The sequence below is a fragment of the Emys orbicularis genome, chromosome 1, assembly GCF_028017835.1.
Source record: "Emys orbicularis isolate rEmyOrb1 chromosome 1, rEmyOrb1.hap1, whole genome shotgun sequence".
NCBI classification, from domain to species: Eukaryota; Metazoa; Chordata; order Testudines; family Emydidae; genus Emys; species Emys orbicularis.
The window spans coordinates 49,449,971-49,474,476 of NC_088683.1; the positions used below are offsets into that span (position 1 = coordinate 49,449,971).

The following is a 24,506-nucleotide window of genomic DNA, read 5'->3' on the forward strand; positions in this document are numbered from 1 at the left end:
CACAGAGTCACTGCTTTCCAGAATATACTCCCTCATGCTGTAAATTTGACATACCTTCTTTGTTCCTAGATGCCTGACCTTGCTTTTGGCTGTATTCAAATGCATGCGGTTTAAACGAGTCCAGTTTACTAATCGATCCTAATTGCAGTGTAGAAATGACCTGTCAGTATAATTGAGAAGTGTACAGCCAGGGATTGTGATGGTTGAGTCAAACATGCCTGGGGTCCCGTACTGTACTGATCTCTGCATTGGCCTTATTGGATGCCCCCAGCATCCAGATCCACAGTGCCACTATGTTGTACAAACAGATCAACATGGAGGGAGCCTTCTCCTGCTGGTATTGAGACCAGTGACAGTCCGTACCAATTAGCCTGTGGACTCTCAAGTTCGGGACTTGCCTCAATCTGCTCTAACTGGGAGGCAATCTCTCAATTTGCAAACAAACTGCTGGAAAGTTCTAGAGAGCAGTTTTGGTCCCTTGTTGCTAAAGGCTGCCTGGTCTCTTGATGCAGGCCTCCTTTTACACAGTGGATTCTACAGCCAAGGTTATGTCGATGGCAGCGACTATGCACCTTTCCTCCTGGTTGCAGTCTTTGGGGATTCCTGTGGAGGTGCAACAGACAATTGAGGACCTTCCCTTCGAGGAATGTGCTTTGTTCTCTTCCAAAACAGACAAGGCTTTCCACATACTAATGGACTCAAGAGCAGTTTTAAAGTCCTTCGGTCTCTACATGCTGGCTATGAAGAGGACAAAATATCATCCTCAATACCAGCCTTACTCAATACCAGCAGCATTACCTGTTCCATCAGGCTGACCGGTGTAAGAGGAAGAGAAGGTCTCAGAGGAGGAGACCTATGCCTTCTACTTCCTTAGTCTCTTCATCTAGACATCCACAGGTCTTAAAACAGTCACTTTGACTTTTATGTCAAGGACAGCATGCTATCCAACCAGGAACTCCCTAGCTCTTCCCCCCATTTCTGGGACATGTCCTATTTCCTACTTGTGTGGCAGTCCATCACTTCAGACAAGTGGGTGCTAAGCTTGGTGGAGTTGGGATATACCCTGCATTTTCTTTCTATCCCTCCATCCTGTCCCCCACTACAGAGTTCAGAGACCCCTCTCATGAGGTGCCCTCTCTTCATTGGGGCAGTGATATTTATTCCTGATAATTTCTAATATCCAAAGCCAGGGGGAGCGGGTCAGGGTCTCAGACCCATTGTACACCTTAGGAATCCCAACAAATACATCAAGATGAAGTTCTCCATAATGTCCTTGGCTACAGCTATCTCTTCCCTAGATCCAGAAGATTGGTGTGCCACCCTCAGTTTACAGGATGCCTACTTCCATGTGGTGATCCATCCTTGCCACAGGAAGTTTCTGAGGTTCATCGTAGGACACAATCATAGTCAATTTGCTATTCTGCCCTTTGGTCTGTCATCAGCATCAAGAGTATTCACTCAAGTACGTGGCAGTGGTTGCAGGCTACCTCCTCCAGAGAGATGTCCACATTTATCCTTACCTGAACGATTGGTTGGTTCAGGCTCTCTCCAGACAATAGCTACAAATTGCTGTTCATTGAACTCTGGCTGTTCAACATCCTGGTCCTGAAATTAAATACAGTCGATGTTATTGCCTCTAAAAAAGGTCTTTCCAGATTTCAGACTATACGGGACCTCTGTACATCCCTCAAGGATCACTGGTGGACCACTGTGAGGAATTGCTTAAGACTTATGGGCCACATGGCTGCATGTACTTATGTGACCCCTCAGGCCAGACTGTACCTCAGAGCATTACAGGCATGGCTCAAGTCAGTCTATTGCCCTCATATCCACCTCCTGGACAAGTTAGTGTGCATCCCAGATGAGTATTCTCATCTCTGAGCTAGTATATGAGCCAAGACCATGTCTGTCGGGAAGTTCCCTATACTCCACCTCAGCCCAACACAGTAGCATTTAATTTCAGAAAGGGGGACTACACAAAAATGAGGAATTTAGTTAAACAGAAATTAAAAGGTACAGTGCCAAAAGTGAAATCCCTGCAAGCTGCATGGAAACGTTTTAAATACACCATAATAGAGGCTCAACTTAAATGTATACCCCCAAATTCATAAGAATAGTAAGAGAACCAAAAAAAGTGCCACTGTGTCTAAACAATATAGTAAAAGAAGCCGTGAGAGGCAAAAAGGCATCCTTTAAAAAGTGGAAGTTAAATCCTAGTGAGGAAAATAGAAAGGAGCATAAACTCTGGCAGGTGAAGTGTAAAAATACAATTAGGAAGGCCAAAAAAGAATTTGAAGAACAGCTAGCCAAAGACTCAAAAAGTAATAGCAACATTTTTTTTAAGTACATCAGAAGCAGGAAATCTGCTAAACAACCAGTGAGGTCACTGGACGATCGAGATGCTAAAGGAGCACTCAAAGACGATAATGTCATTTCAGAGAAACTAAATGAATTCTTTGCATCGATCTTCATGACTGAGGATATGAGGGAAATTCCCAAACCTGAGCTATTCTTTTTAGGTGATGAATTTGAGGAACTGTCCCAGATTGAGGTGTCATTAGGGGAGGTTTTGGAACAAATTCATAAATTAAACAGCAATAAGTCACCAGGACCAGATGGCATTCACCCAAGAGTTCTGAAGGAACTCAAATGTGAAATTGAAGAACTAGTAACTGTAGTTTGTAAACTATCATTTAAATCAGCTTCTGTACCAAATGACTGGGGGATAGCTAATGTGACACCAGTTTTTAAAAAGGGCTCCAGAGGTGATCCCAGCAATTATAGGCCAGTAAGCCTGACTTCAGTACCAGACAAACTTGTTGAAACTATAGTGAAGACCAGAATTGTCAGACACATAGATGAACACGATTTGTTGGGGAAAGAGTCAACATAGTTTTTGTAAAGGGAAATCATGCATCACCAATCTACTAGAATTCTTTGAGGGGGTCAACAAGCATGTGGACAAGGGGGATCCAGTGGATATAGTGTACTTAGATTTTCAGAAAGCCTTTGATAAGATCATTCATCAAAAGGCTCTTAAGCAATGTAAGCTGTCATGGGATAAGAGGGAAGATCCTCTCATGGATTGGTAACTGATTAAAAGATAGGAAACAAAGGGTAGGAATAAATGGTCAGTTTTCAGAATGGAGACAGGTAAATAGTAGTGTCCCCCAGGGGTCTGTACTGAGACCAGTACTATTCAACATGTTCATAAACAATCTGGGAAAAGGGGTAAACAGGGAGGTGGCAAAATTTGCAGATGATGCAGAACTATTCAAGATAGTTAAGTCCAAAGCAGACTGCGAAGAGCTACAAAGGGATCTCACAAAACTGGATGACTGGACAGCAAAATGACAGATGAAATTCAATGTTGATAAATGCAAAGTAATGCAGATTGGAAAACATAATTCCAACTATACATATAAAATAAGGGGTCTAAATTCGCTGTTACCACTCGAGGGAGATCTTGGAGTCATTGTGGATAGTTCTCTGAAAACATCAACTCAATGTGCAGCAGCAGTCAAAAAAGCTAACGGAAAGTTGGGAATCATTAAGAAATGGATAGATAATAAGACAGTAAATACCATAATGCCGCTATATAAATCCATGGTACACCCACATCTTGAATATTGCATGCAGATGTGGTTGCCCATCTCGAAAAAGAGATATTGGAAAAGGTTCAGAAAAGGGCAACAAAAATGATTAGGGGTATAGAACAGCTTCCGTATGAGGAGAGATTAATAAGATTGGGACTTTTCAGCTCCGAAAAGAGACAACTAAGGATGGATATGATAGAAGTCTATAAAATAATGATTGGTGTGGAGAAAGTAAATAAGGAAGTGTTGTTTACTCCTTCTCATAACACAAGAACTAGGGGCCACCAAATGAAATTAATAGGCAGCAGGTTTAAAACAAACAAAAGGAAGTATTTCTTCACACAATTCACAGTCAACCTGTGGAACTCTTTGCCAGAGGATGTTGTGAAGGCCAAGACTATAACAGGGTTCAAAAAAGAACTAGATAAATTCATGGAGGATAGGTCCATCAATGGCTATTAGCCAGGATGGGCAGGGATGGTGTCCCTAATCTCTGTTTGCCAGAAGCTGGGAATAGGTGATGGGGGTGGGTCACTTGATGATTGCCTGTTCTGTTCATTCCTTCTGGGGCACCTGGCATTGGCCACTGTAGGAAGACAGGATACTGGGCTAGATGGACCTCTGGTCTGAACCAGTATAGTCATTCTTATGTTGTTATGGTTTCTGATCCACCATGCACCATTTTCCACAAGGACAAGGTTCAGCTTAGGCCACACCCTAAGAGCATCTCAAAGATAGTATCTGATTTTCATATGAATCATGTTCACAGGTATGAGCAAAGGCTGCACACCGTGGATGGGACCGTGGATGGGACACAGCCCTTCCATGTTTCTTCCTAGCTTTTTGTTTCATATTCAGAGCATATGAGAGAAGTCAACCAGTTACAACACAGAGACTGTCGAAATGGATCACCAGCTGCAGCACTCTTGTGCTTCCAAAGGGATAGCACTCCCTGGCAGGCTGACTGCACACTCAACTAGAGCACATTCAGCCTCAACAGCATTTGTGGCACACATCCCTATTGTGGACATCTGCAGGGCAACTATGTGGTCTTCAGTTCATACATTCACCAGACATTATGCACTGACTGCTGCATCAAGGGAAGATGCAAATGTAGGTCCCACAGTCCCTTTTTCTAATAAGAATCCAAGCCCCATGGTCAGGGATAAGAGCTTGGGGGTCACCTACAGTGTAATGGACATATACAAGCACTAGAAGAAGAAACGGTTACTCAGCGTCTCATAACTGTTGTTCTTTGAGATGTGTTGCATATGTCCACTATACCACCTGTCCTCTTCCCCCAGTGCATCGGAGACTACCATTAGCTTCTGGTGCAAAGGAACTGAAGGAGAAGCAAAGCTCCTCCCGTATTTTTCCCTTGGTTTGGAGCATGAGGAGCTCAAGTGTGGGCAGGGCCGTTAGGGATTCTGCTAGGGAAGTGTTTTTCAAACTGGGGGTTATGACCCAAAAGGGGGTTGCAAGGCTATGGGGGGGGGAGAGGGGTCACTGTATTGCCATCCTAAATTCCAGGCTGCCTTTAGAGCTGGCAGCTGGAGAGCGGTGGCTGCCGTTCAGGTGCCCATCTCTGAGGGCAGCGCTGCCGCCAGCAGCAGCCCTTAGAAGTAAGGGTGGCGTGTGTGTGTGTGGGGGGTCATCACAGTCTGAAATATTTTCAAAGGGGGGCCCATCAAAAAAAGTTAGAGAACCCTTGCACTGGGGAAAACACTCTAGCACTGGTGCACGGGACATGCACGCACCTACAGTTGCAATGGACATATGCAACACATCTCAATGTACAACAGTTACAAGAAGGTAACTTATTTTTTCCAATGAAAACTTTTTAGTTTTTTTATCAGCTTTACTTAGAACCAGCTTTAATAATCTTAAATGTTACCAAGACAGTGCTCCAGTGTTTGGGTTGCAAACACTGCAAAAGAATGTTTGTTTAAAAAAAAATTCCGCTGTAATGTTTTAATGAATGATGGAAGCATTTCTGATAGTTTTAGGTTTTTATAAAAGGCTGATAGTATGCAATCTAAATGTTGGACCAAGTTTATAACCTCACTATATCCCTTTAATCCATTCCACCATCCCTCTTGTTGATCCAGCCTGTCACCTTTAACTGGTCTCCTTCCTTGCCAGACATATTCAGGCTGTGTCCAATTCCTGCAGCTACTTCCTCCATAACATTTTGAAGATTCATCCTTTCATTGCTGTAGAGACAGCCAAAACTTTCATCCAGGCTGGCATCATCCTCCCATCTTGATTACTGTAACCACCTCCTCTCTGGCCTCCCAAACACCATGTCCCTTGAATCCATTAACACAGTTGCTAAGATTGTAATTCTTGTCTATCACTTAGAGCAGGGGTCTCAAACATGCGGCCCATGGGCCGCATGCAGCCCGCGGAGCTCTTCCCTGCGGCCCGCCAAGCTCCCCGCGCACCCCACCCGTTACTTCCTGTCTCTGCCAAACTCCCCTCCCCCCCGCCTCCCCCCCGAGTTATTTTATGTGGCAGCTAAGCTCCCTGGGCGCTGCTCCCCAATGTTTGGGGCAGGGTCTCTCCCCCAGTCCCGCCTGCCGCCCCCACACACCTCCCCCGAGTGTCCCCCGGCCTCACTTGCTGCCCCCTCACCACCCGGAGCCTGCAGCTCATGCTGACTCAGCTCCGCTCTGCCGGCTTCTGGCATCACCTGCTGCCGCAGGGTCCTAGTGCCCCCCTCCACTAAGGCCAGGGCACTGCCCTTCCCCTGCCCTTCTGCCCTAGTCCTGAGCCTCTCCAATGCCCCAAACCCCTCATCCCTAGCCCCACAGCCCTCACCCCTGCACCCCCTCCTATCCCCAAACTCCATCCCAGAGCCTGCACCCCCACCCCCTGCCCCAGCCTGGAGCCTGCACCCAGCACCCAAACTCCATCCCAGAGCCTGCACCCCTCCACCCATCCTGCACCCCACCCCGTGCCCCAGCCTGGAGCCTGCACCCAGCACCCAAACTCCCTCCCAGAGCCTGTACCCCTCCACCCATTCTGCACCCCACACCCTGTGCCCCAGCCCGGAGCCTGCACCCAGCATCCAAACTCCATCCTAGAGTCTGCACCCCAGACCCCCTCCCCCATCCAAACTCCCTCCCAGAACAGGTGGGGGCGGAGTTGGGGGAGGGGCAGGTTCTGGGCCCCACCAAAATTTCTACAAACCTGCCACCCCTGGAAGAGGCAGAGCAGGGGTGGAGTGGTGGCACAGCCCAGTGCAGTGGGGGGGCTTTACTGAGTGTATATATTTTATTAAAACTGCTTGGAGGACGAGGTGGAGAAGAGATGGGGCAGGGGCGGGGCCTCATGGAAGGGGTGGAGTGGGGGCGGGGCCAGGGGCAGCGAGGGGGGGTGTCAGTGATGCGGCCCTCGGGCCAATGTACTAGTCCTCATGTGGCCCTTGTGCTCATTTGAGTTTGAGACCCCTGACTTAGAGCATATTAGGCACCTCTTTGAATCCTTCCAATAACTCCTCCTGTTTCACTGCATCAAGTTCAGCTTCTTGTCTTCACCTTGTAAGACTCTTCACACAACTTTCCCTCTCAGGGTAAGATTAAAGCAATTCAGGGTGCTAGTCAACCACAGCATGGGGCTCCTGTGGCCCAGCCCTCTCCCTACCGTTCCAGAGAGGTAGTGGCCTGGGCATCCCCTTCTCCCAGGAAGGCCAGCAGTACCTCCCCTCATTGGGAGTAGCTGAAAGATGGGAGTGGCAGCAGGTGGCCCACGTCACTCTTCTCAGACCACAGTGGAGGTGATGTTGGGTTCCCTCGCAGCTTTTTTCTTTTGTTACAGCCTCATTGAGATAAATGGGTCAGTTCACACATTTCTTTACAACCATTATGGCTAGAATCTTCATTTTTTAGATGAAAGCTGAGATTCTGATGTAATCAATGGCTCCATGAGTGGAGACCCTAGTTATACAGGCCTGCTGCACCTATAACTTAATCTGAGTACCCCTCTTTACTTGTCTTTTCTTGCATTTTATTCTGTCTCTTTCAACTTTACCTGCTCAATCAAAGATTCCAGCCTCCTCTGCCTTCCTGTCAGCTGCACTCTCATGCATCTCCATGTGTACTTTCATGTGTCTGTGACGCATGGAACATGTTCCCTGAACTAATCCATAAAACCCTCTCGTCAAGACCCAGCTGTACTGCAGTGCCCTTATGAAATAAGCCAATGAATGACAGCTGGGTAGAGGGACATTTGGGAATATGTCTATTTATAATTGCGAGGGGAAAAAAGTGTATACTGTATACAAATTATATACACAATCATACACACATAATTGTGTCCTCCTCCATCCTCATGTTGCTTGTCTTTGGTCAGAGATTGTGTGTTTGCACAGCACTTATCACAGTGGGACTCCAGTCCTCAACTGGGCCTGTGAAAGCTACAGCAATTTAAATATTGAATAAAAGTATGTTGTTATGAGGAGGCAAGAGTGTGTATGGCTTTTGTGGACAAATCTTTAGTCATCTGAAAAGCAATCTTTCACAGCTGTTATATTTCATGGATAGGAGATATCTCTACAGTTCTGTTTGACGCTTTAGATGCTGTTTTCTAATGAAAATATTGTAAAGCTTCACAACAAGTTTGTGTTTTCAGTATTTGCTGTTTTGTAGAACTACAAACGTAACTGCTGTGAGAGTAACGGAGGGATTGCCAAATATTTAAAGAGATAGCACTCTGATGTCAGTGGTCAGGAAAAAAAACATTCCTTTGTTACTCACACTTGAAGGCTTTTATTCAAATAGCTGTCAACTAAAACGTTTTTGTCAGCTCTTGTAAAATACAGTTTTCCAATCTTGCCAGTTTTAAATAGAACTTTAATATACCTACAATAATTTAGGATTGATGTGATTAATTTAACTAAATTAGTCTATGTTAATATATACATCAATACAACATTTAAATATGGTTTTTAAATGTGCATGTAACTTCACATAGCATTTAAAAAGTCAAATACAGGAATCTTTTATTGTGTTGTCACCTGATGTTTCCACTCATAGGTGTGCAGAATTATTAATTATGTATCAGGCTGACGTTAACCATGCTGCTGAAAGAGGACAGACGCCTTTGTACCTAGCCTGTGGAAATGGAAATAATGAATGTATCAAACTTTTGCTGGAAGCTGGAGCAGATCGAAGTGTAAAAACCAGTGTAAGTTAAAAGAATTTCTAAAATCACAGTGTGAATTGAACAGCTGCAAAAATCAGAATTCCTTGCACTGTAATTTTTAACTCTTTAATGATGTAATACTCAGTGTGTTTTGGAATTAGTAAAAGCTTTGATTTTAATATTGCTGTGTCTCATTGTAGAATGTTTTCTATTTGTTTAGGTTGCATAGTTTCCCTAAAAACTTATAAATCACTTAGCTTTCCTCTTAGCCTCCGTTTCAAAATGCAACATCTTGTATACCATGTTCCTGTGTAGGACAGCAGAGGTAGAATCGATCTGCTTCACTGTCAACTCTCATGGTATGCAGTGTTGTTATAGCCTTACTTCTCCTGGTGGCAGTCATGAATGAGGTAGGGATATGTGGTAGCCCCTGATACCTCTATACCTCTGGGGCATCTTGTCTAATTGCAGATCAACATTATCCTTGAAGAAAACATTCTTCAGCAAGGATTGTGAAAGAAATTCGTAGACATTTGTTACAAAGAGAGAGTGAGGAGGATAAAACAAAATGTATGTGTGTGGTGTGGATGGGGAGAGAGTAGGTGAGAGTCTTCAAATTTAAAGGTTAGGCATTCCCTTATTCACATACTTCAGGGCTATTGCTTAAAAATTTGACATGTACACATAATATTGAGACTTTTTATCACTGACTGTTGTGAGATTTAGACTCTATAGAAATATTGTATGAAAGATATTTTGTACGTGTTGTAGGCTTTGGCTACACTGGCGCTGTACAGCGCTGCAACTTGCTGCGCTCAGGGGTGTGAAAAAACACCCCCCTGAGCGCAGCGAGTACAGCGCTGTAAAGCGCCAGTGTAATCAGTGCCTGCAGCGCTGCACGCTCGCTCGCAGTGCTGCAAGCTACTCCCCTCGGCAGCGCTGTGAAGTCCCGAGTGTAGCCAAGCCCTTAGTCTTTTAAACACATAGTGCATGTTAATTAGGTTAAAAGGGGCTGATTTTTTTTGTGGAAAGTAACCTGAATTCATTTTGAAATTAGAGGAAAAGAGGATATAGAAAACATTATTGAAAAGATCTTGTCTGGTTGTTAAGTTGACTTTTTATACCAAGACGTTACAGAAATTGCCACTTACTGATTGCTTCTTTGTTGTAATATTAAGCCACACCTTATGGAAGGTGGTGCTACAGAAGTGCATCACCCTGAGAAGAAGACCTAGGGAGGTACAATGGATAAAATTTTCAAAAGCACTTAAGTCCCATTGAAATTCAGTCATTGGGACTAAAATGCCTTTGTTACTGAGACACTTCCACATTTTTCCCCAGTGTCTCCAGAGTGCTCCCCACTGCCACAGAAGTCTTGCCACTGCACTACCTTTGGAGAAGGCACAGCGTGCTTTTCCCCCACATGGGAACAGACTCCCTATCTGGTGTCAGGAGGCCAGGTCCATGAATCCATCCTTTCCTACCAACTTTGAGGAAGATATCATAGACAGAGGAAGAATCCTGAATCAGTCTTTGCTGTTAAAGGAGTGTGAGCACTGCCATTGTGCTCTGCTCTGCTGGGTAATACAGGGGGAATGTTCCTTGTACCTTTCTGCCAACTCTCATTGTGGAGTGCTGGCTGCAGATGACCAATAAATGACTTTAAAATTTAGTTTTTGAGGTCAAGATCTGCGAATACATTAAACGGTTTCATTTTTTAAAATTGGAAAAACAATCTACTGCAAGACATTTCTCTCACTAGGGCATGCATTTTCTAAGTGGATTTCTTTGAAAGTAAAATCCAAACCATCAAGCATCCCTGAAATTAAAAAAATCTTTCCTTAGAGTAGAAAATGCAGTAGCAAAATGATGAAGGGTAGAACCAAAGGAGGGTGGAACCAATATTACAGTATTGAGTTGTATGAATGTGCGTATTGATTTTTCCAAACTAAGGAGATTACAAAACTCAGACCATAGATATATGCTGACAAAGGTGCAGGAAGTAGGGCTGCAGGGGGTGTTGCAGCACCCCCAGATTATGCGCCCGGTGTCCTGGCTGCTGGCCCCGCGCCCCTGCCGCCCTGAGTCCTGGCTGCCGGCCCCCTGCGGCCCGGAGGTTCTGCTGCCAGCCTGGGGCCCTGCTTGGCTGCCGTCCCTGGGGGCTCTGCTGCCAGCCCCAGGGTCCCAGCCACCGGCTTGCATGCGGAGTCCCGCTGGGGTCCCAAGGGCTCCGCTGCTGGTCCCAGGGTCCTGGCCGCTGGCCCTGCATGCAGGGTCCCAGCTGCCGGCTGCATGCCTGGGTGGTCCTGGCTGCTAGTCCTGCATGCAGGGTCCCGGCAGCCCGCCCCATGCCTGGGGGCTCTGCTGCCTGCCCTAGAGTCCCAGTTGCCAGCCTGGGGTTCCGCCCGGCCGCTGGCTCTGTGCCCAGGGGTTCCCCCGCCAGCCCCAGGGTCCCAGCTGCTGGCCCCAGGGTCCTGGCCGTCCGCCCTGCATGCGGAGTCCCGGCTGCCAGCCCCATGCCTGGGACTCTGCACCCGCACATAACTGTGGCCCCAGCCTCCACTGCCTTACTCCTGTCCGCATCCCCGCTCCCGGAGCCAAGGGCGTGCTTCTGGCCCCAGCTCTAGGGGGGTGGTGAGGGACGCAGATGGGGGCAAGAGGGGTGCATCTCAGTACCCCCACTCCAAAAACTGTTCCAGCACCACTGTATGCTGATAATCTTTTTGTCACTTACAATGGAAAGAAGCTTGTATGGTCAGCTCAAATGTAGTGATAATTTAGAAGAAAATAAGTAGGAGAGACAAGTTCAGACTGTGGCCTTTAAATTAAGGACATCAAAGGAGAATAAAGGATTGAAAATTCTTCCAAGAGCAGCTGCATTGTTTGTTGTGCTAATGCAGAGAGAAGCTAACATTGTGTATAGCCAGAGAGGAAAAAAGTGCTATATAAAATTGTACAGAATAGTTAATAAAAAAATCTGACAAAGGTCCAGTTACAATTTTACATTAGCTCTCAATTTGCAACCCAAGACATCCCTGGCAGAGGGTTGCTTTGATTCAGTTTGACCTCCACTTGGCATGTTTTCGGTGGACCCTTACGACCTGTGGTGGCTCAATAAATGTCTTTTTCCAAGCAGGTATTATGGGATTGTAACCCACCTTTTTCATTTCACACCAGGCATCTCACACACATACTTATGCATAGAGCACAACAGATGGACTGTCTCATACAAAACTGTGACATTTGTTTATAACCAGCCATTGTTGGATGCTTAAAAGCTTTACAGACAGCATGTTTGATAGAAAGCAATTAGTAATATAAATTTTGTAACTAACCACTTTTCTCCGTGTGTGGTGGGGTTGTGCTTTTCATTTTTGTCTCTTTAGGATGGCTGGACACCAATTCATGCAGCTGTGGATTCTGGTAATGTTGACAGCCTCAAGCTCCTTATGTACTATGGAGAAACAGACAATGGAAACTTAATGAATGATGCACAGCCTAATTCAGGCTTCTTTGACTTGGAATGCAGAGAAGACAGCTATCCCAGTAAAGCAAGGCCTGTTGTTTCTGCAGATCTTATCAACCATGCTGACAAAGAGGGTTGGACTGCTGCCCATATAGCAGCATCAAAAGGCTTTAAGGTCTGTCTGTATGTTGTTATAACTATTGTAGCAATTAAATGACTTTTCCATTAATTGTGTGTCTATTTAATATAGACATGTCAAGTTAATGACATCCTTAATTGTAAATGTAACTGTTCATAGTTAAATGAAAATTATCTTAATTTTGCAAATAGTCTCCAACTGTCCATGGAATAGTGGTTTTTCTTTTTTTTTTTTTTTTTTTAGTATCTGTGCTTTACGCAGGCTTTTCAATTGGAAAGGAGTACGTTAGCTGGAAAAAGTTTTATTATGATTGCAGGGAGAAATCCAATCTGACCTACTCCACCCTGGCTAATTGATGTCAGCAGGGCAGTTTCTTGACACCAAGCACTAATGCAACATTTGGCATCAGAAGCTTGACGCTACTAACTCTGAATGGTTAATTGAAATTTTTTTTTTTAATGAGAAGTAGGATTTGTATCAGTTCAAATCTGAGACTGTTTCTGGAAGAGAGAATGGAACAGAGATGTCATTGAGGGGCATAGGGAAGGATAGTTTTGAGAATAGGGCCTAAGATTTTAAAAATCAACTAGTGATATTGAGTGCTTAACCTGAGACATTATAAAAGAGGCTTGATTCTCAGAAAAGGCAGAGAACCCACCCTGTGAAAATGACGCCTCTTTAGGTATATTGGATGGGGCACCGAAAAATGGATGCACTTAAAATTTCTCCACGCTTTTAAAAATTGTGGCCAGATCTGTTTATCATCTGAGTCTGGCTAAGAGGTTGTGAGCTTTTTTTTTTTGTCTGAGGACCTTGCCACTATTTGCCATACTTTATTACATAGACTATAGAATAGAATATCAGGGTTGGAAGGGACCTCAGGAGGTCATCTATTCCAACCCCCTGCTCAAAGCAGGACCAATTCCCAACTAAATCATCCCAGCCAGGGCTTTGTCAAGCCTGACCTTAAAAACCTCCAAGGAAGGAGATTCCATCACCTCCCTAGGTAACCCATTACAGTGCTTCACCACCCTCCTAGTGAAAAAGTTTTTCCTAATAGCCAACCTAAACCTCTCCCACTGCAACTTGAGACCATTACTCCTTGTTCTGTCATCTGGTACCACTGAGAATAGTCTAGATCCATCCTCTTTGGAATCCCCTTTCAGGTAGTTGAAAGCAGCTATCAAATCCCCCCTCATTCTTCTCTTCTGCAGACTAAACAATCCCAGTTCCCTCAGCCTCTCCTCATAAGTCATGTGTTCCAGCCCCCTTATCATTTTAGTTGCCCTCCGCTGGACTCTTTCCAATTTTTCCACATCCTCCTTGTAGTGTGGGGCCCAAAACTGGACACAGTACTCCAGATGAGGCCTCACCAATAACGAATAGAGGGGAATGATCACATGCCTCGATCTGCTGGCAGTGCCCCTACTTATACAGCCCAAAATGCCGTTAGTCTTCTTGGCAACAAGGGCACACTGTTGACTCATATCCAGCTTCTTGTCCACTGTAACCCCTAGGTTCTTTTCTGCAGAACTGCTGCCTAGCCATTCGGTCCCTAGTCTGTAGCAGTGCATGGGATTCTTCCATCCTAAGTGCAGGACTCTGCACTTGTCCTTGTTGAACCTCATCAGGTTTCTTTTGGCCCAATCCTCTAATTTGTCTAGGTCACTCTGGACCCTATCCCTACCCTCCAGTGTATCTACCACTCCTCCCAGTTTAGTGTCATCTGCAAACTTGCTGAGAGTGCAGTCCACACCATCCTACAGATCATTAATGAAGATATTGAACAAAACCGGCCCCAGGACCGATCCTTGGGGCACTCCGCTTGATACCGGTTGCCAACTAGACATGGAGCCATTGATCACTACCCGTTGAGCCCGACGATCTAGCCAGCTTTCTATTCACCTTATAGTCCATTCATCCAGCCCATACTTCTTTAACTTGCCGGCAAGAATACTGTTTGAGACCGTATCAAAAACTTTGCTAAAGTCAAGGAATAACACATCCACTGCTTTCCCCTCATCCACAGACCCAGTTATCTCCTCATAGAAGGCAATTAGGTTAGTCAGGCATGACTTGCCCTTGGTGAATCCATGCCGCCTGTTCCTGATCACTTTCCTCCCCTCTAAGTGCTTCAGAATTGATTCCTTGAGGACCTGCTCCATGATTTTTCCAGGGACTGAGGTGAGGCTGACTGGCCTGTAGTTCCCCGGATCCTCCTCCTTCTCTTTTTTAAAGATGGGCACTACATTAGCCTTTTTCCAGTTCTCCAGGACCTCCCCCGATCGCCATGAGTTTTCAAAGATAATAGCAAATGCTCTGCAATCACATCCGCCAACTCCTTTAGCACCCTCGGATGCAGCGCATCCAGCCCCGTGGATTTGTGCTCATCCAGCTTTTCTAAATAGTCCCGAACCACTTCTTTCTCCTGAGAATTTCAAGTCTAAGGCAAAACATTTGACACCGGTACTTCAATTCTGTGAGAAACACCTTTTGGAGCTTCATGTTTAGCAATTCTGTTAGTTGCCTTTCTCTGTATATTTGGAAATACATGTGTATGTATTGAATCAGAAGTTTAATGGCTAATTGTAGGGCTGCCTGCTTCCGGCAGCAAACAATTTTTGAGTATTTATCCCAAGTTAATTTAGTTAAACTGCAAATAATACAGCTCTTATCTTTCCAGAACTGCCTAGAAATCTTGTGTAGCCATGGTGGACTAGAGGCTGAAAGGAAAGATAAGTGTGATCGAACGCTGCATGATGTTGCCACTGATGACTGCAAACATCTCCTGGAGAACTTGAGTGAGTTAGTTTGCCAACAGCACTGCACTAAAATATTTAGCAGCCAGGGTCTTGTGGGACACACAAGAAACATTTAATACAATGTTTGTTTACCCTTAATCTCACCCTGTTCACATTTTTCAACCACCAAGCCAGTTTATTTTTTAAAGAGTGCAGACATATTACTCAAAATTCTGCTACAATAAATGACAAAAAACGTCTTGTTGGAAGGTACTGGGTAATCTCTTGTTCTGATTTTTAGTAGTACCTTAAAATGTGTCAACTTTAAAAAATCAAATAAATTGTTCAGTTCTGGAAACAAACCTAATCCTTTGGAATTGGTAAATTAATATTTAGTAGTTATTTTTCATCAGAACTTTTACCTTTCTTCCTTTCATTGTTCTTATCTTCCTCTTTTCAGACTCTTTGTTTAAACCTGATGGGGATTTTGCCCAAAATAACCTGTTTGTCATTGGATTTGGAGTAGAACTGGGTGATTTTTTTTTCCAGACTAATTGTTTATTCACCAAAAAGTGCAGGTTTTTTTGCTGCAAAACTACTAGTGAATTTGATACAAATTTGCCAAATAGTTTTGGCTCAAAACCATTTTTTCATAATTTAGATGCCATTCAAAAATGGGAGGAGCGGGTGGTGCTGGTGCCCTGCTTACAACTTTTTGCCCAGTGGTTAGGGCTCTTAACCGGAATGTGGGAGACCCAGGTTCTAGTGTTGATCTCTCTCATTCTCTCCTGTTGTAACTGTTCCACTATGTATAAACAGAGTCATTGAAGCAGGGACTCAAACTTGGGTCTCCCATGTTGCAGGAGAATGCCTTAACTACCAGGATATAAAGTCATTCTCACTCTCTTTTCCCAGCCCAGTAGCTAGTCATCGTCATTATGTCTGACTGTGAATTGTCACTGGATGAGAGTGCCCAGAGCACTGGGCTAAATGTTACAGATGGCAGTGGTGGCACCATCCCCACCAGACATTTTGTGAATCTAGCCTTTTAAAAATCCCTGAAACAAAATGTTGCAGATTAAATTATATGTTTTCTTCTACCTGAAATGGATTTTTTTTCAAATCACTGACATTTTTTGCCATATTTATATCTGTTTGACCTCAATCAGATTTCCCCCCCAATAACCGATAGTGAACCAGCTCTGTGTTGGAACTATATTGGTTAATATCATCTAGGACCTGGCCATTGAACTATAAGAACAAAACTAAAACAGCATTGAAAGTCTTGTTACAGCAGAATTGCTCCCCAAACCAGCCAGCATCTCTCCTGTAGCTACACTTCCTCAGTATTTCAGGGTCATTTGCTGAAATGTATTGTTTTTCCAATGAAGTTGGGGGAGAGTGAGGCTTGCAATCCTAGAGTAATCTTTAATGGTGCATATAGCAGGGATGGCCAAACTTACTGGCCCTCTAAGCTGCATACAACAATCTTCAGAAGTTCGAGAGATGGGGTTTGGCGCTTCAGCCCTGTGGCAAGATGGTGGAACTAGGGGTTTCTTCCCTACAAGGGCCAGGGGTGGGGTCTCAGGGCTTCAGCCCTGCAAGGCACACTTGCTGGGGCAAGGGGCTTCAGCCCTGCTCCCGCTGAAACCCCAAGCCCCGGCGGGCGCCTCCTGCAGGGCTGAAGCCCCAAGATCCCTCTCCCTACTGGGCAGAAACTCCTAGCTCCACCATGCCACCAGAGGGCAGAAGCCCCAGCTCCTCCAAACAATCTGATAGGCAGAGAATGGGGGTGTGGGGGGCTCTGAAAGCTGCAGTTTAACTGTAAGAGAGTCGCATGCGGCTCATGACTCATGGTTTGGCCACCTCTGGCATATAGTATAAACAGATATTAATCTACAATCTATTGCTAGTATGGAATTTTGTCCCAGTTCTCAGAGTACAGCAACATCCAAAAATTATTCCTCTAATGTGTTATGCTGTGTATGTAACCCACCGCACACACTTAGTTCCTTTATTATTTTTTAACTTTTTTTTCTCTGGTGACACTCTTAAAATGTTTACACACTTAAAAATAGACAACCCATTGGAATGTCTTTATTTTGCTATGGGAGAAAATGTCCACAAAGAGAAATCTGTTTCAAAATTTTTGCTTTCCAGACTCCCATTAAAAATGTTTGGCTTGGATATTTTCCCCTGTAACTGCAACTAAATAATTATTAGCTTTTTCTATAATGATAGTAAAATTGCATTGACATACATATGCATAACCACAAATGAAAGCTCCTCCCTGTTAGAAAATGAAATGTTAGAAACCACTAGCCATATGACTAAATCTGTAAGAATTTGGATTTGGAAAGAGGAAATGAAAGATTATTTAAGCTTGTCTTGTAGACCAATAGTGTATTATTGATACTTATAAAATGAAGATAGTGATGTTGAATGCTTTGTATAATAATCTGTAATTTAATAGTGGTTTTATGACTGTTTTGCATTGTGGTATGGTCCATACTCTTTCTCCATATTCCCTAATGAATAATAGATGTTATAATACTTGTCTGTCTCCCAGGGCTATTGAGATGTAAAAGTACTTCATATTATTAATCTTATTTACAATAGCTCTTTTATTGTGTTTTTTGTGTGATTTTAACTATTTTAGGTTCTCTAATTTTTTTTTAATAGATGCTCTTAGAGTACCTTTAAGGATTTCAGTCAGTGAAATAGAACTAGCCTACTGTGGTACAGAGGATTGTGACACAGAAAACACAATATGTTCTTTAAATATCCGCAAACAGACATCATGGGATGATTTTTCAAAAGCAGTGAGTCAGGCGGTGACAAACCATTTCCAAGCAATCACCTCTGATGGATGGAGGAGTCTAGAAGACCTGACATTTAATAATGCTGCAGAATCCAACATTGGCCTCAGTGCAAGCAGTATATTATCCATCAAAATAGGTATGAATCATCACTGTTGCTTGAAAGAAAAGCAAAACCTTTTTCCTGTTTGTGGGGTGCATGATATGTTGTTAATTCCTTAGTTAAGTATATTTAAAATTACTTGTGGCAGCTTCTGGGCTAGATCAGGTCATCATGATTGCATTCATTACACAAAACACTCATTTGCATTAAGACACTTTTATGCCTTAAGTTTTACTTACCCAATAAAATAAAATTGGATGAAAATATTTGGTGAGGTTTCTTGATATGCTGCTTTAAACCGTAGAGACTAAGGAAATTCCCTTTTGGGAAAGGAGGAGCCCATCCTAAAACAAAATGAAGCCAGCTCGCTGGCATGTAAAATTAAAAAGGTCATAGAGGAGTTTTTAAACTACGTGTTGAGGAAAAGCTGACAGGTGTGGAGGAGCAGACAATTCTGACAGATGCATCCATTAGGGGAGGATTCATTAAAGGGGATACTCTATATCCTAGTATAGAGGAGAGGATAGAAGCTAACAGATTACAGGTAGGAACTAAAGAGAAACAGTCAAATGAAAGAGTCCCGTTCAATTACATCACATGGCAGACAACTAAATATTGACAAATTTTGTGAGTGCTTGTATGCAAATGCAAGAAGTCTAAATACTAAGATACTGAGTGCCTGGTATTAAATGAGAATATTGACATAATAGGTATCACAGAAACTTGTTGGAATGATGATGATCAATGGGGCACGGTAATTCCAGAGTACAAAATATATGGGAATGACAATAGGTCTCACTAGTGGAGAAATGGCATTATATGTGAAAGAAAGCATAGCGTCAAATAGCATAAAAATCTAAATTAAACTTTACCATAAAATCTCTATGGATTCCATGCTTGAATAGTAAGATATAGCAGTAGGAATATACTACCAACCACCTGCCCAGGATGATGACAGTGATTGTGAAATGCTCCAGGAGATTAGAGAGGCTACAAAAACAGAAAACCAAATAATTATCGGGGATTTCAACTATCCCCTACTGACTGGGAACATGTCACCTCAAGATGGGATGCAGAGATAAAATTTCTAGACACCATTAATGGCAGCTTCTTAGAACAGCTAGTCCTGGAACCCACAAGGGGAGAGGCAATTCTTGATTTAGTCCTAAGTGGCACGCAGGATCTGGTCCAAGAGGTGAAGATAGCTGAACCAATTGGTAATAGCAACCATAATGTAATTACCATATATACTCATTCATAAGTTGAATATTTTTGGTAAAAAAGTGACGCATCAAAGAGCGGGGATCGGCTTATAAACGGATCTACACCAAAATTTGATGATTTTAAACTCTATGGAATCATTTAATTGAATATCTAATACATTATCGTTTTGTTTACCTGGAGCGTCTGCAGGCATGGAGCCCCTCAGCTCCCTGTGCTCACGGTTCGCCGTTCCCAGCCAATGGGAGCTGCAGGAAGTGGCGCCACGTCCCGCAGCTCCCATTGGCTGGGAACGGCGAACCACAGCCACAGGGAGCTGAGGGGCTCCATGCCTGCAGACGCTCCAAGTAAACAAAATGTCCCGACCCACCAGCAGCTTACCCTGACGGGCTGGGAGCCAAAGTTTTCCAACCCCTGAAATATAGGGTTGGCTTATGAAAGGGTCATACAGTTTTTGCTATTTTTACCTATCCCTTTTGGGGGGTCGGCTTATAAACGAACGAGTTAATGAATGAGTATATATGGTAAATTTAAAATCCTTGTAAGGGGAAAATACCAAAGAAACCCACCATAGTAACATTTAACTTCAAAAAGGGGAACTATGTAAAAATAAGAAGGGTAGTTAAACGGACATTAAAAAGAACAGTTACAAGAGTGAAATGCCTGCAAGCTGTATGGCACCTTTTTAGAAAACACAATAATAAAGGCTCAAACGATATATATACCCCAAATATATTTTAAAAAAACCCAAAACAGTAAGAGGACCAGAAAAATGACACCATGGTTAAACAACAGAGTACAAGAGATAGTTAGAGACAAGACATCACTTAAAAATTGCAAGTCAAATCCTACTAAGGAAGCTAGAAAAGAACATAGCCTCTGGCAGGTCATATGTGAAAGTATAACAAGGCAGGTCAAAAAAAAATTGATGAGCAATTAGCAAAAGACACAAAAACCAGAAGCAAAAAAAATTTTAAGTCCATCCGAACCAGGAAGCCTGCCAAACAATCAGTGTGTCCACTGGATGATCGAGGTGCTAAAAGAAGCATTCAAAGAAGATAAGGGCATTGCAGAGAAGCTAAATAAATTCTTTGCATTGGTCTTCACTTCAGAGGACATGAGGGAGATTCCCACATCTGAGCCATTCTTTTTAGGTGACAAATCAGAGGAGCTGATTGAGATGTTGATAAGAGGAGGTTTTGGAACAAATCGCTAAATTAAACAGCACTAAGTCACCAGAACCAGATGGTGTTCACCTAAGATTTCTGAAGGAACTCAAATATGAAATTGCAAAACTGTGATATGTAATCTATTGCTTAAATCAGCCTCTGTACCAGATGACTGGCAGATAGCTAATATAACACCAATGTTTTTAAAACATTAAAGAGGCTATCCTGGCAATTACAGGCCAGTAAACCTGACTTCGGTACCGGGCAAATTGGTTGAAACTATAATCAACAGAATTATCAGACATACAGATGAACACGATTTGTTGAGGAAGAGTCAACTTGGGGAAGTTTAGGTTTTCTAACGGGAAATCATGCCTCACCAGCCGATTTAAATTCTTTGAGTGGGTCAATAAACATGGACAAGGATGATCCAGTGGATATAAAGTGTACTTGCACTTTCAGAAATTCTTTGACAAGGTTCCTCACCAAAGGCTCTTAAGCAAAGTAAGTAGTCATGGGATAAGAGGGAAGGTCCTCTCATGGATCAGTAACTGGTTAAAAGATGGAGTAGGAATGAATGGTCAGTTTTCCAAATGTAGAGAAGTAAATAGTGGGGTCCTCCAAAGATCTGTATTGGGACCAGTGATGTTTATAAATGATCAGGAAAAAGAAGTAAACCATGAGATGGCAAAGTTTGCAGATGATACAAAATGACTCAAGATAGTTAAGTCCAAAGCTGACAGCGAAGAGTTACAAAGGGATATCACAAAACTGATGGCACTTGAAATTCAGTGTTGATAAATGCAAAGTAATGCACATTGGAAAACATAATTCCAACTCCACATATAAAATGATGGGATCTAAATTAGCTGTTACCACTCAAGAAGAATATCTTGGAGTCATCGTGGACAGTTCTCTGAAAACATCTTCTCAATGTGCAGTAGTCAAAAAAGCTAACAATGTTAGGAACCATTAGGAAAGGGATAGCTAATTAGGACAATAAATACCATAGTGCCACTGTATAAATCCATGGTACACCCACAACTTGAATAAAGCATGCAGGTCTGGTTGCCCTATCCGAAAAATGATATATTAAAATTAGAAAAGACACAGAGAAGGGCAACAAAAATGATTAGGGGCATGGAACAGATCCCATATAAGGAGAGATTTAAAAGATTGGGACTGTTTGGCTTGGAAAAGCGATGACTAAGGAGGTCTATAAAATCATAAATAATGTGGACAAAGTGAATAAAGAAGTCTAATTTACCCCTTCACGCAACACAAGAACCAGGGGTCTCCAGTTGAAATTAATAGGAAGCAAGTTTAAAACAAACATAAGGAAGTACTTCTTCACACAACGCACAGTCAGCCTATGGAATTCATTGCCAGGAGATGTTGTGAAAGCCAAAAGTAGAATGGGGTTCAAAAGAGAATTAGATAAGTTCATGGAGGATAGGTCCATCTATGGCTATTAGCCAAGATGGTCAGGTATGCAACTCCGTGCTCTGGATGTCCCTAAACCTCTGACTGCCAGAAGCTGGGATTGACAACAGGGGATGGACCACTCAATAAATTCTGTTCTGTTCATTTCCTCTGAAGCATCTGGCACTGCCCGCTGTCAGAACACAGGATACTAGACTAGATGGACCATTGTTCTGACCCAGTATGGCCATTCTTATGTTCTTATGAACTGCCTTAAGATCCTATCCAATAAACCTTAGAACATGCCTACATGAAAGCATTCTTTAACTCTGGCTGTGTGGGTGGTTTAGTGGATTAAGGCACTTTTATATCTTCTCTGGGACCCAGGTTTCAAGTCTGCCCTGAGATCCTAAGTCAATAAGAGTTGTGTTGTCTCAGTCTAGCCCTCAAAAAGAAGGGATCAGCATTACACCTTAAAAAAACAAAACCTCTTCTGTAAAATCCCGTGCTTGGGTTTTTGTAATGAATCCTGACTGATACTTACATGTATAGGCAAAAGAGAACTCCCATTTTATTTCAGTGAAAGCTCTACTTAGGAACTGGTCAGGAAAATTAACAGATTGTTATTCCAGTATGATACTTCCAGCTTAGAGTAATCATGGAACAATACTGGGAAAACCATACTGCATGAATGTGTCTGGCCAATATATAAATAAAACTACTGTTTTCACTGTTGCCCATCTTTTCATAAACAGCCACTGCTACACAAAATTCAAGCATCTCTTAGGGCCTGATTTTCCATTATCCTGCACCTTTGTGTAGTCATTGCACTAGTGCAAAGTGTGCTTAAAATGCTGCCCTTCAGCTTTCAGAGCTTTTTACACAAGAAGTGAGTGCAAATCAGAATTGGTAGCATTTTATGGTCACTTTGCACTGGTTTGAATGACTATACAAGATATAGGGCAATGGAAAACCAGGCCCTTCATCTAAAATATATATTATGTTTTGAATCAAGCAAATTACCATGATTTTATTCAATGTTTACTATTTAATATATTAAATGTAAAGGTCCATTACAAAGTGATATTTTAAACTATTGTTTTAATCTGCATACAACAGCAAATGTTCAAATGTTATCACCCATATATAAAATAATTAAATGTTTTTATACATGGAACTGATTTGTTTTTCAAAATAGCAGAACTGAATATATATGTACACATTCTGTGCCGGCGGATAGGTGTGCTGTGTGTGTGGAGGGGTGTATGCAGATATAGTATGTATATGTCTCCATTCTCTCTCTCTCTCTCTCTTTTTTTCTTTTTTTTTTTTTTTTTTTTTTTTAACAGGAAATGTTCCATGGTCAACAGGTCAGATTTTTCCACAGGCACCGTGGGATTTTTTGAAGAGGAATAAAACAGAACACATAACAGTGTTTTTGTTCGGTAAAGGCATTTGCAACTATTTTGTTTTTGAAAATTGAAAAATTCCATAGTAATAGAGATTATGAATCATTTGCTACCATTTTTTTCTTTAGTATTTCATACAACTTTCCTGCTTCCCATAAATTTGACATTCAGTTAGTAAAATAATGATCACTTAATTTGGTTAAAAGCAGATATGTGGACCTAGAGCATTTAGAAACACACGATAGCACTTAGGAGCTATAAACTCCATAGGTACAGTTATTTTATAATATCTATATCACCCATAATACCTTTTAAACCTGTATTACAAGATACAGGTAATTCTTTTCATGATAAAAGAAGTTGATTAGCAACTCTGATTGAATATGTGATGTCCATATAGAGTCTTAGAGATGCTTCAAGGTCTCACTATAGCTAGTATAAGAATGCTTGTTTGTTTATTACACATTCTTATAAATCATGAGGATTGCAGGTATTAGATAATAATATATGTATTTTAAAGGTCCTCAAGAAGGCTGCTTAAACAGTGTGACTTATGCATCTATGATCCACCTTCAGATACTGCAGAACTACCTCCGGCTGGTAGGTACCAGACTAGCATCTGTCTGCTGGCTCTCATCTCCTTTAGGCATATGTGAAAACCCCTGCTTAACCCAGTCTGCAGTGCTTCTACCATCTCACCCTCCGTTTCTGTCTTTTGTCGCCTTATTGATGGATCGATTGATTAATATTGATTATTGATTAATCTTTTAGACCTCAGTGGTCAATAAAGGTTCAGTCTTTAGTAGCATCAGGAATATTATAATCAGTATCATTAGAATAAGAGACCCTAGAAGCACATGAGACACAATTGCAATTTTTACCAATTTCCTTTATTAACAAATCCACTAAACCAATAAATAATCCCACAAACACTAAAATATAATAGCAGATAGAGAGAGTGCAAAGTCTTTAGCCCTATGGCTGGCATCTCTCTCATCTCCGACTGAGGGACCCTGGAATGTCAGTCATTGTCTTCCGCATTATCATCTTCATCATCATCAAAATTCCGAAAGTAAGCCTCTGAGCAAATACTTCCCACTGAAATCCTCCCCTGAGGCCACAATTCCCCTACACTGCAAGGAAGTAATCAAGAATGATTGGGATAAGACAAACATGGGCAAGCACGTTAACAGAAATTATCTTAGGTTCTGCGGGATCCAGGAACCAAAAGTCCCAATTACTGAGATACCAAAAGTTGACGCTGCCATAGTGTCCC

At 42.6% G+C, this 24,506-nt stretch overlaps 1 protein-coding gene across 1 annotated transcript in view; it reads left to right on the forward strand.

Annotated features, from left to right (window-relative positions):
* CTTNBP2 (cortactin binding protein 2) overlaps positions 1-24,506 on the forward strand; it is a 178,873-nt gene that overhangs the window by 101,550 nt on the left and 52,817 nt on the right. Inside the window, exons 6-11 of the mRNA XM_065423243.1 lie at positions 8,633-8,783; positions 12,128-12,382; positions 15,030-15,147; positions 17,770-18,045; positions 23,171-23,266; positions 23,751-23,830. Of these exons, the coding sequence (XP_065279315.1) occupies positions 8,633-8,783; positions 12,128-12,382; positions 15,030-15,147; positions 17,770-18,045; positions 23,171-23,266; positions 23,751-23,830 (976 nt within the window). The remainder of the gene's footprint in view (positions 1-8,632; positions 8,784-12,127; positions 12,383-15,029; positions 15,148-17,769; positions 18,046-23,170; positions 23,267-23,750; positions 23,831-24,506) is intronic.